Source organism: Brassica napus, chromosome A3, assembly GCF_020379485.1.
Source record: "Brassica napus cultivar Da-Ae chromosome A3, Da-Ae, whole genome shotgun sequence".
Taxonomy (NCBI): Eukaryota; Viridiplantae; Streptophyta; class Magnoliopsida; order Brassicales; family Brassicaceae; genus Brassica; species Brassica napus.
Genome location: NC_063436.1, coordinates 6256739 through 6268598, shown reverse-complemented (window position 1 = coordinate 6268598; position 11860 = coordinate 6256739). Strand labels below are relative to the sequence as shown.

Genomic DNA, 11860 nt, shown 5'->3' with positions numbered 1-11860 from the left:
TTTATATTAAATTTAGTTTTTTTACTGAACTAACAAAATTTTAAACTCTGTACTAGTGAGGCGGCAAAATGCACACAGAGTTACATAATTAAACCACGAGTATTATACTAGTCAATAAAACAAATAAAATTAACGTCGTTAGATTATGCTTTTTATGAGTCACATTATACAGTTGGCCGCATACGGAATTAAAAATATATAAACTGGGTGCGGTTCAATTCAACCAATTGATTCGTCATCAATAGCGTCACGTTCGATATCCACTGAACAATGATCGACTTTCCGTTACTAGTTTTTTACTACCATAACCGAAGCTTAACTATGAACCAACCTAAATCACTCGTTAATTAAATAATTTAGATAACTACGTTTTAACCCCGACAAATATCAGGTGTCAATATTTGACCCTGGACATCAATCATCATCTATCTGCAGCTTGTAAAAACAAATTAACCGCGTATTTGCGGAGGCTCGTAGCCGATAAATTATTGTATTAACCCTAAACTCAGACCTGAAGCAGCCATCGTGGGTAGTATTCCTCTACGGTGGAACCCACAGTTAGCGGTTGTCTCGTGCCACATACACGTAACCTTCACTACTGAGCCCCACATATATATATAATTTTTTTTTTTGAGCTATACCCCACACATATATTGAAATGTCACAATTATCCATTATTAAAATAATTTCATTTTAATTATTATTTTCTCTACATTTGGACATTTTTGATATGATACCATTAATCTCTTTTTTTTCTCGATTTCTTTCTAGATTATTAAAATAATGAAATGTCAAATATTAAAATTTAATTATTTATTATATCATCATAAAATATATTTACTTTAATCTTATTACATAAACTAAATTAAACTACTCCCATTATATACTATTATAATAAAATGTAAGAAAAATAATTTAATAAAATATAATTTTAACCCAAAATTATACTTTAATATTTTGTGAAAGTCTATAAACTTTCATCACAAAATCAAGAGATTTTTTAAATAACATAAATTAGTAAAATAATCTAAATTTAATAAAATAAATTAATAGAATTTAAATAACATGGGCAAGAGCAAGAGTAACAAATTAAAAAAAACCAAAATAATAACAAACAATACATAATAATTAAAAATTCGTATGGGAATTAAAAAATTAAAATTAAAAAAATTAAATAAGCAAAAAAAGCTGAACAAATCCTCTCACACAACCCTCTCTCTCCTCTATAAATATAATACCTAAGCAATGCAAATACTCACAAAAACTCTCTCCCCCTAGCCGCCACCTCCCCCCCCTCTGCCGCCTTGCTCCCAGACTGATCTGAGTTTTGTTATCTCATCAGCTCCTTTTGGTGTTTGTTTACATAAAATCGATCTCGTGATATTCCTAATAGAACAAACGAATCTGATATTCATCCATTAAAACAAAAAAAAACTCTTCACTGTTGTTTTCTCGAGAAGAGAGAAAAAAATGTCGGCAGCTTCTTCGTCGAGCTCCCTTCTGCAGATCCGAAACAACCGCTTGTTTCCCGCCCGATCTCTGAGGAGAGACTCCACCTCCGTTTCTCAATTGGCCGTCGCGTCTGGCGTCAGCCGCAGGGGCTCATGTTCCGTGAAGAATCCGTTCATGGGGACCCGGATCAAGAGATCCGGATCCGAGACTCTTCAGCTTTGGAGATCGGACGGTCCCGGCCGGTCTCCGAAGCTGAGGACGGTGGTTAAGTCGTCGTTCTCCGGTGTTCCGGAGAAGCCGATGGGTCTGTACGATCCTTCGTTTGATAAAGACTCTTGCGGAGTCGGTTTTGTCGCGGAGTTGTCCGGCGAGACTAGTCGCAAAACGGTAGCGTTTACTGTTCTGTAATAAAATGATATGATATTAATTAATTAATTAATTAATTAACTAAAATTGAAATTTAAATTCAGGTGACTGATTCATTGGAGATGTTGATAAGGATGACTCACAGAGGCGCGTGTGGGTGTGAGAGCAACACTGGTGATGGCGCTGGGATTCTTGTTGGTATGCCTCATGAGTTCTATGCTCAGGTTTGTCTTCCTATCTCTCCAAGACTAATATATTTATTTATCCATGCAAAAAATTAATTATGTTTTTAAAACCAAAAAATAATTTTGTGGTTAATTGGTTTGTATAGAATCTGCTTCAGATATAACTATAAGTCAAAAGTATTTTTCTGTTATTTTGTTTTCTTGTAATATCTGAATTAATTTTAAGTCTTTGATGTAACTGGCTGCTAAAAATTACTTTGCTTTTAACCATCAAAATATTTTTTTTGTAGTTAATTGGTTTGTATAGAATCTGATTTGGATTTAAGCCAAAGTATTTGTTTTTTTTTTGTTTTGTATTAATATCTGAAATAAATTTGAAATATTTGATCAGGCTGCTAAAGATCTAGGCTTTGTGCTTCCTCCGGCTGGAAAGTATGCTGTTGGTATGTTCTTCTTACCAACCGCTGAGTCCAGGAGAGATGAAAGCAAAAGTGTTTTCACCAAGGTTTGTCTCTTGTTTTTTTTTCCCCATATTTTAAAATATATGAAAATTTGTTAGGAGCTTAATGAAAACTTTTTTTTACTTTTTTTTTCAGGTTGCTGAATCACTTGGTCATTCAGTTATTGGATGGAGATCAGTTCCTACTGATAACTCTGGTTTGGGGAAGTCTGCTTTGCAGACGGAACCGATCATCGAGCAAGTTTTCCTCACTCCTACAACTAAATCCCAAGTTGACCTTGAGCAACAGGTATTGTTTTACATTGTCATCTTATATTCTTTTGTTCTTAGTGAGAGACTAGGCTAATGACACTTTTTATGTTTGATAGATGTACATCCTTAGAAGGCTTTCCATGGTTGCAATCCGAGCAGCTTTGAACCTTGAACATGGTGCCATGAAGGATTTCTACATCTGTTCTCTATCTTCCAGGTATGTGGTGACTTCAGTGAAGAATTGTATTTTTTTTTTGTCTCAGCAATGATATAATCAATGGCTCTTTGTTTCCTTGTATGCAGGACTGTTGTCTACAAGGGACAACTGAAGCCTGATCAGCTCAAGGAGTACTACTATGCGGATCTAGGGAGTGAAAGGTTTACGAGCTACATGGCCCTGGTAAATAAATATTCTATTCAGAATCTCTTCATTTTATTGCTGACTCCATGCTCCACAAACAGCATGGGAACCAAACGTGGGGTAACCAAGGAGATGCGAGGTTGAGGAATGACTTCTGAGGCATTGCAACTTTGAAATGACTCTTAAGTTCCTCCAAACCCTTTATAAGTGTTTTTAATTTTTGGATGCTGGTGAGTTGGTAAAATCAGATACGTCTTATGAGTCCCCTGTTGCCTTATGTACACCATTAGGTTGAAATTATCACAATGTCCGTGATTTAAGTCTAAAATTTTGTTGGTAAAGGTAGTTAGCAATTCCGCAATATTAGACCCCCACTAGATGCTGTGAAGTTGTGTCTAAGAAAGACCAAGTGGTAAAGTTTTCAGTTGCATACATACACATTTTACTTTGGTTGATAACTAATGACTAATTATGCTCGGTTTTATGTTTTTATTAATTTTCAGGTCCACTCTCGGTTCTCTACCAATACATTTCCCAGCTGGGATCGTGCTCAGCCTATGCGTGTTTTGGGCCACAACGGAGAGATTAATACCCTTAGGGGAAACGTGAACTGGTATGTGAGAGATAGCAGATGTTAAAGTTTTCATGTAATGCCTTTGAGTACTTTTAATGAATTTTTATTCCACACAGGATGAGGGCACGTGAAGGTCTGCTCAAGTGCAAGGAACTTGGACTATCGAAGCAGGAGTTGAAGAAGCTTCTACCTATTGTGGATGTTAGCTCTTCTGACTCAGGTAACTGTCATGGTCTTATGACATTTAGATCAAAGTTTTGCTTAGATTCCATGGTTCTCTGACATGTTGCTGTATTGTCTTGTTAATAGGTGCTTTTGATGGTGTTCTTGAGCTTCTTGTCCGAGCTGGCAGAAGTCTTCCTGAAGCTGTTATGATGATGATCCCTGAAGCATGGCAGAATGACAAAAACATTGATCCAAGCAGGAAGTCCTTCTATGAGTACTTATCTGCGCTAATGGAGCCATGGGATGGACCTGCTCTAATCTCATGTAAGAACTATTCTAGTGTTGTCCTTTTTCAAACTCTTTTGTCATGCTGTCTTTAGATTTGATGAAACTCTGTATCCAATGTTTTGCAGTTACTGATGGCCGCTACTTGGGTGCCACATTGGACCGTAACGGGCTTCGTCCTGGTAGGTTCTACATAACCCACAGTGGAAGAGTCATCATGGCTAGTGAAGTTGGGGTGGTTGATGTACCACCTGAAGATGTGATGAGGAAAGGAAGACTTAACCCAGGCATGATGCTTCTTGTCGATTTTGAGAAGCATATTGTTGTTGATGACGATGCCTTGAAGCAACAGTATTCCCAGGCAAGGCCCTATGGCGAATGGCTTGAAAGGCAAAAGATTGAACTCAAAGACATCATTAAGTCAGTTCCGGAGACTGAACGGATTGCTCCACCAATTTCTGGGGCTGTAACGGTAAGCTAACGACTAGACTAATCCCTTAATAATAAAACTTACAGTTCCTTTACTTAACCTTTGTCTTTTGAAACTTAGGCGTCTAGTGATGATGACTCAATGGAGAGCATGGGCATTCATGGTTTACTGTCTCCACTAAAAGCCTTTGGGTATGTTTGTTTTTATTCTATCTGATTGTATTAATCTGTTGCTTTGTAATTTTTCTCACTCTTTGTTATTACCTATGGATGCAGTTACACAGTTGAGGCCTTGGAGATGCTGCTGCTTCCGATGGCTAAAGACGGCACTGAAGCACTTGGTTCTATGGGAAATGATGCACCTCTAGCTGTTATGTCGAACAGGGAGAAGTTATGTTTTGAGTACTTCAAGCAAATGTTTGCTCAAGTAACAAATCCTCCGATCGATCCTATCCGTGAGAAGATTGTTACTTCAATGGAGTGCATGATTGGCCCAGAAGGTGATCTAACGGAAACAACTGAGGAGCAGTGTCACCGTCTCTCTCTGAAAGGTCCTCTATTGACCATTGAAGAGATGGAATCTGTTAAGAAGATGAACTACAGAGGCTGGAGGACTAAAGTTCTTGATATAACTTATCCTAAAGAAGAAGGCACAAAAGGGTTGGAGATGACCTTAGACCGAATCTGTGCTGAAGCAAATGAAGCGATCAAGGAGGGATACACATTACTAGTTTTGTCTGATCGAGGTATACATTTGTCTTCCTTTTAAACCCTTACTCTAAGATTCCTTCTTTAGATGTTCTTTATCATGTTCTTACATTTTTTAATTGTCTAAATGTGTAGCTTTCTCTTCAACGCGTGTTGCTGTGAGCTCTCTCTTGGCTGTTGGCGCCGTTCATCACCACCTGGTTAAGAGCCTTGCACGCACCCAAGTTGGTTTGATAGTAGAGTCTGCTGAGCCCCGTGAAGTGCATCATTTCTGTACACTTGTCGGGTTCGGAGCAGATGCCATCTGCCCATATCTGGCTGTAGAGACCGTCCATAGACTACAAGTTGATGGCAAGATACCACCTAAATCCAACGGGGAGTTCCACTCCAAAGAAGAGCTTGTCAAGAAGTATTACAAGGCTAGCAACTATGGGATGATGAAGGTTCTCGCCAAAATGGGAATCTCTACCCTGGCCTCATACAAGGGTGCTCAAATCTTCGAAGCTCTTGGGCTCTCCTCTGAAGTCATTGAGAAGTGTTTCGCCGGTACCCCAAGCAGAGTTGAAGGAGCTACGTTTGAGATGCTTGCACGTGACGCGCTTCTTTTGCACGAGATGGCTTTTCCAGCACGTGCCTATGCACCTGGAAGCGCGGAAGCTTCAGCACTCTCCAACCCTGGGAACTATCACTGGAGGAAGAACGGGGAGATTCATCTTAACGACCCTCTCGCAATTGCTAAGTTGCAAGAGGCAGCAAGGACTAACAGTGTGGCCGCCTACAAGGAGTACTCTAAGCGTATCAATGAGTTGAACAAGCAGAGTAACTTGCGTGGGCTCATGAAGTTCAAAGAAGCAGATGTCAAGATTCCATTAGATGAAGTGGAGCCTGCCAGTGAGATTGTTAAGCGGTTCTGCACTGGAGCTATGAGTTATGGATCGATATCACTTGAGGCACATCAAACCCTTGCAATGGCTATGAACAAACTTGGAGGAAAGTCAAATACAGGTGAGGGAGGAGAACTGCCATCCCGTATGGAGCCTCTTCCAGATGGTTCAAGGAACCCTAAAAGAAGTTCCATCAAACAAATTGCTAGTGGAAGATTTGGTGTTTCCAGCTACTATCTTACCAATGCTGACGAGTTGCAGATAAAGATGGCTCAGGTATTTTTCACATTTTTGAATCTCTTTTCAAAGTATATATAATGTTTTTTTGTTGCTCAAAGTAGTTATAGGTGTAAGTTCCTAACTAGTGTTCTTTAATGTCATACAGGGAGCCAAACCTGGGGAAGGTGGAGAGCTACCTGGCCACAAGGTTATAGGAGACATAGCTATCACCAGAAACTCCACGGCTGGTGTGGGGCTTATCAGTCCACCTCCTCATCATGACATCTACTCTATCGAAGATCTTGCCCAGCTGATTCACGATCTCAAGGTTCCCATTTATGCTTTCTGAATACTTAACATTACAAAGGATTGAATCTGTGTAATCTTTTGATTTTTATTAACATTCTTTTGTTTTTATCTTGTGTAGAATGCCAATCCTGGGGCCCGTATCAGTGTTAAGCTTGTATCCGAAGCTGGTGTTGGAGTTATTGCTAGTGGTGTGGTGAAGGGTCACGCAGACCATGTTCTGATAGCAGGTCATGACGGTGGTACCGGGGCCTCTCGCTGGACTGGTATTAAAAATGCTGGTCTTCCGTGGGAGCTTGGTCTAGCCGAGACGCACCAAACCCTTGTTGCTAATGACCTCCGTGGCCGTACTGTTCTTCAGACAGATGGGCAGCTGAAAACCGGCAGAGATGTTGCGGTTGCTGCCCTTCTCGGTGCAGAAGAGTTTGGATTTAGTACTGCGCCTCTTATTACACTCGGGTGTATCATGATGAGGAAGTGCCACAAGAACACGTGCCCTGTAGGAATCGCTACTCAAGATCCAGTTCTCCGTGAGAAGTTCGCTGGGGAGCCTGAGCATGTTATCAACTTCTTCTTCATGCTTGCCGAGGAAGTCAGAGAGATCATGTCTGGACTTGGTTTCCGAACTCTAACTGAAATGATCGGTCGTGCAGATATGCTTGAGCTAGACAGGGAAGTTGTGAAGAACAACGATAAGCTTGCGAACATTGATCTCTCTCTTCTGCTCAGACCTGCTGCTGAGATTCGTCCAGGTGCTGCTCAGTACTGTGTCCAGAAACAAGATCACGGCTTAGACATGGCTTTGGATCAAGAGCTGATTGCGTTGTCCAAATCTGCTCTAGAGAAGTCTCTTCCTGTGTACATTGAAACACCCATCTGCAACGTTAACCGCGCTGTTGGGACAATGCTGAGCCATGAGGTTACCAAACGCTACCACTTGGCTGGTCTACCAAAGGATACAATTCACATCAAGTTCTCAGGAAGTGCTGGGCAGAGTCTTGGAGCTTTCTTGTGTCCTGGTATTACGCTAGAGCTTGAGGGTGATAGCAACGACTATGTTGGTAAAGGTCTCTCCGGAGGTAAAGTTGTTGTCTACCCTCCTAAAGGAAGCAGCTTTGATCCCAAAGAGAATATTGTTATTGGTAACGTGGCGCTTTACGGTGCCACTAGTGGTGAAGCCTACTTTAATGGAATGGCGGCTGAGAGATTCTCTGTTCGTAACTCTGGTGCTCAAGCCGTTGTGGAAGGTGTTGGTGATCACGGTTGTGAGTACATGACTGGTGGAACTGTTGTGGTGCTTGGAAAGACTGGTAGAAACTTTGCTGCTGGTATGAGCGGTGGCATTGCTTATGTCCTCGACGTGGATGGGGAGTTTCACACGAGGTGCAACCTTGAACTCGTTGATCTGGACAAAGTTGAAGATGATGAAGATAAAATGACGCTCAAGATGATGATCCAGCAGCATCAACGACACACAAACAGCCAACTTGCACAAGAGGTTCTCGGAGACTTTGAGAATCTGCTTCCGAAGTTTATCAAGGTCTTCCCTAGAGATTACAAGCGTGTTTTGGCGGCCATGAAGGACGAGGAGGTCTCCAAGCAAGCGATTGATCGTGCTGCTGAAGAAGCTGAGGAGATGGAAGAGAAGGAACTTGAGGAGAAGGACGCCTTTGCAGAGCTGAAGAACATGGCAGCAGCTGCCTCTTCGAAAGAGGTTGTGTCCGGAAACGGAGCTGCCACTGAAGCTCCGAAGAAGCCTTCTCTGGTAGATAATGCTGTTAAGCATCGTGGCTTCATCGCTTATGAGCGTGAGGGAGTTAAGTACAGAGATCCCAATGTTCGTATGAATGACTGGAACGAAGTCATGGAGGAATCAAAGCCCGGACCGCTTCTCAAGACTCAGTCTGCTCGTTGCATGGACTGTGGAACTCCTTTCTGCCACCAGGTATATTTATTCTCATATGTTATGTTAAATTGCCTTTGTTTGTTATCCTCATAAATATTATGATTAACTTTTTCTTTTATTTTCAATTTGCAGGAGAACTCTGGGTGTCCCTTAGGTAACAAGATCCCTGAGTTCAATGAACTTGTTTACCAAAACAGATGGCAAGAAGCGCTGAATCGTCTACTTGAGACGAATAACTTCCCTGAGTTTACTGGGAGAGTATGCCCGGCACCGTGTGAAGGTTCATGTGTTCTTGGTATAATCGAGAACCCCGTTTCTATCAAGAGTATCGAGTGTTCTATTATAGATAAAGCCTTTGAGGAAGGGTGGATGGTACCAAGACCTCCTCTCACGAGGACAGGGTAAGCTATTTTATTTTCCATTGTTGGAAGTTTTTATGTTTGGATAGAGTTTACATTTTATTGATTAACATGTCTTGCTTCTGGTGTTTGCAGGAAGAAAGTTGCAATTATCGGAAGTGGTCCGGCTGGACTTGCTGCTGCCGACCAGCTGAACAAAATGGGCCACTCGGTAACGGTCTATGAGCGTGCTGATAGAATTGGTGGGCTTATGATGTATGGAGTCCCAAACATGAAGACCGACAAAATCGACATAGTTCAACGCCGGGTTGATCTTATGACCAAAGAAGGTATCAACTTTGTGGTCAATGCTAACATTGGAAAAGACCCGTCTTACTCTCTAGATGGACTTAAGGAGGAGAATGATGCAATCGTTCTTGCTGTTGGCTCCACTAAACCAAGGTACTTGTTTGTACTAAATTCTCATTACTAGAATTTGAGACGGTTTATAATGATTTCAACTTGTTATTTTTACAGAGATCTTCCAGTGCCTGGTCGTGACTTAACTGGTGTTCACTTTGCTATGGAGTTTCTTCATGCAAACACCAAGAGCTTGTTGGACAGCAATCTTGAAGATGGCAATTACATTTCTGCCAAGGGTAAGAAGGTTGTGGTTATTGGTGGAGGTGATACCGGCACGGATTGTATCGGTACCTCTATCCGCCATGGTTGCACCAACATTGTAAACCTAGAGCTTCTTCCTCAGCCACCATCAACGAGAGCTCCTGGAAACCCTTGGCCACAGGTTTGTTTCAGTTATCCTAAGCATTCTTAGATTAAATAACTGTTGACTAAGTACCTTGTATTGTTGTGTGAATACAGTGGCCTCGTGTGTTCCGTATTGATTACGGACATCAAGAAGCTGCCACCAAATTTGGAAAAGACCCTAGAACCTATGAGGTCTTGACCAAGAGGTTCATAGGAGATGACAACGGAAACGTGAAAGGGCTTGAGATCGTGCGTGTGAGTTGGGAGAAGGATGAATCCGGAAGGTTCAATTTCAAGGAGATTGAAGGCTCTGAGGAAATAATTGAAGCGGACCTTGTTTTCTTGGCAATGGGATTCCTTGGACCTGAGCCTGTAAGTGATTCATTTTCTACTCTATTATCTTTCTTATATTGTTGGCTATGATGACTGAATGGCTTCCGCTTGTTTTCTGCAGACACTTGCTGAGAAGCTAGGACTAGAATGCGACAACAGGTCGAACTTTAAGGCAGAGTATGGCAGGTTCTCCACAACTGTGGAAGGTGTCTTTGCAGCTGGTGATTGTAGGAGAGGCCAGTCTTTGGTGGTTTGGGCTATCTCAGAAGGACGTCAAGCTGCATCTCAGGTGGACAACTTCCTCAGCAAAAACGAGGATGACCTAGTTGACGCAACGGTAGGACAAAATCTCAACGAGGTGAAGCACCAACACTAGGAACAAGAGAGGAAGCCTTGAATCTGAAGCAAAAGCTTAGGTTGTTTTGGTCTTTTGTTTATTATCGTTCATATAGTAATAATGAATGTGGATTACATTTTTCTTGGTAGGGGTTTCCTTAGCTTTATTTTGTTAATGCTTTTGGAATTGAATTTCTTTTGTTTTCTGCTTTGGATTTGAACATAAGGGAATGGTAATGCATAGTTCCTGGTTGTTCAGTCTTTTCTTTTTCTTTGTCTATTTTGAGCTTCTTAATCTTAAGCAATTGTGAATCTTATTTACATCAGCAAGGACTAGTTTACAATATATAGTAAATCTTATGGTGACATAGTTCCTTTTCTGTTATTATATCGGACAATGTAGTTCTATGAGATGACCTTACGAAATGTTCACTTAGGGGGCGACTGGTTTTTCTGCTACCACCCGCAAACGCAGCTTTTACGGTTGGTAGCGGTTGTCGGCGGTTTGCAACAATCACTCAAATCGCTCTAAACTGCTTCAAACCGTTCTGAATCTCATAAATTCAAAAGCTGGCTCTAGCTAGCGTTTGCGGTTGTGGACAGTTGCGGGAAGGTAAATTTTTTTTTCTTTTTTAAAAACAATATATATACAAAAGTAAAAATATTTAATAAAAATTTTAAAATTGAAATTATGAAAATATTAAAATATATCTATTATATTTTAATTAATATTATAAAATTTTATAATAAAAACAATTTCAATAAATTTTCAAAAATTAAAATTATAACTTTCTAAATATAAATTTTATATTTATTATTTTATGATTTTTGATATTTTTATAATTATATTCAATGTAAATATTGTTAATTTATTATTTGACTGTTACCGCATTTGGTAGTTAACCAATCATAAGTCATTCGCAAACGCACCAATTTTTAACCGCAGTACCAGTCGTACAAATCTCTTAAAACCGCTAGAAACCGCAATTGCCCGCATCCACAAACTTCCGCAACCGCTGCATTTGAACCAGTCAGACACTTAGTTATAATTGTTAAAATCAAGTTGGTTTAGTGTTCTGTACACTCGAATATCCTACAAGACTATTTCTAACCAATTAGTTGGACGTTTTTGCCAAATTGCAGACTAATTTATGAAACTGCTAATGCCAGGAAACAAAACATAAAACTAAAATGGAGAACGGATTATAAAAACAAAATATGCGCATCCAGGGAATCGAACCCTGGTCAGTACCGTGGGAGGGTACTATGATACCACTACACCAGATGCGCTCTTGATACTATACAAAATTATTATAACCGTATTATTCAATGTAAAACATAAATGCACACTTAGAATTTTTTTTTTTGAACAACACACTTTGGCTGCAACTGGATGGAAGATTTTTGGAATGAAATGATATGGAATAGTCTATTCCATTAATTTCAAAATTTTTTTTACCATTTGACATGAATGAAATGAAATACTCATTCCATCAATTCCAAAAATAAATAGAGAAAATACAAAGAAAATCA

At 40.2% G+C, this 11860-nt stretch overlaps 1 protein-coding gene and 1 non-coding gene across 5 annotated transcripts; one reads left to right on the top strand and one right to left on the bottom strand.

The window, feature by feature from the left end:
- Window positions 1-1257: 1257 nt before the first annotated feature.
- LOC111213076 (glutamate synthase 1 [NADH], chloroplastic) lies at window positions 1258-10673 on the top strand. Of its 4 annotated transcripts, XM_022714736.2 has the most exons (20): window positions 1258-1839; window positions 1923-2042; window positions 2395-2508; window positions 2600-2752; window positions 2832-2932; window positions 3019-3115; window positions 3580-3689; window positions 3767-3870; window positions 3960-4139; window positions 4229-4572; window positions 4651-4721; window positions 4806-5275; window positions 5373-6397; window positions 6507-6668; window positions 6768-8591; window positions 8685-8953; window positions 9047-9352; window positions 9428-9695; window positions 9773-10030; window positions 10113-10673. In XM_022714736.2, the coding sequence occupies exons 1-20, from the start codon at window positions 1471-1473 to the stop codon at window positions 10365-10367; spliced, it is 6600 nt and encodes a 2199-aa protein (XP_022570457.1). In that variant the 5' UTR covers window positions 1258-1470; the 3' UTR covers window positions 10368-10673. The 4 variants fall into 4 exon arrangements, with proteins under 4 accessions (XP_022570457.1, XP_048629677.1, XP_048629682.1 ...); XM_048773720.1 differs by lacking the exons at window positions 1258-1839; window positions 1923-2042; window positions 2395-2508; window positions 2600-2752; window positions 2832-2932 and adding an exon at window positions 3178-3306; XM_048773725.1 differs by lacking the exons at window positions 1258-1839; window positions 1923-2042; window positions 2395-2508; window positions 2600-2752; window positions 2832-2932 and adding an exon at window positions 3178-3258 and having other exon boundaries at window positions 3023-3115.
- An 873-nt stretch (window positions 10674-11546) lies between these two features.
- TRNAG-CCC lies at window positions 11547-11617 on the bottom strand. The gene has a single exon. It is a non-coding gene; the product is annotated as a tRNA-Gly (tRNA).
- Window positions 11618-11860: the final 243 nt, after the last annotated feature.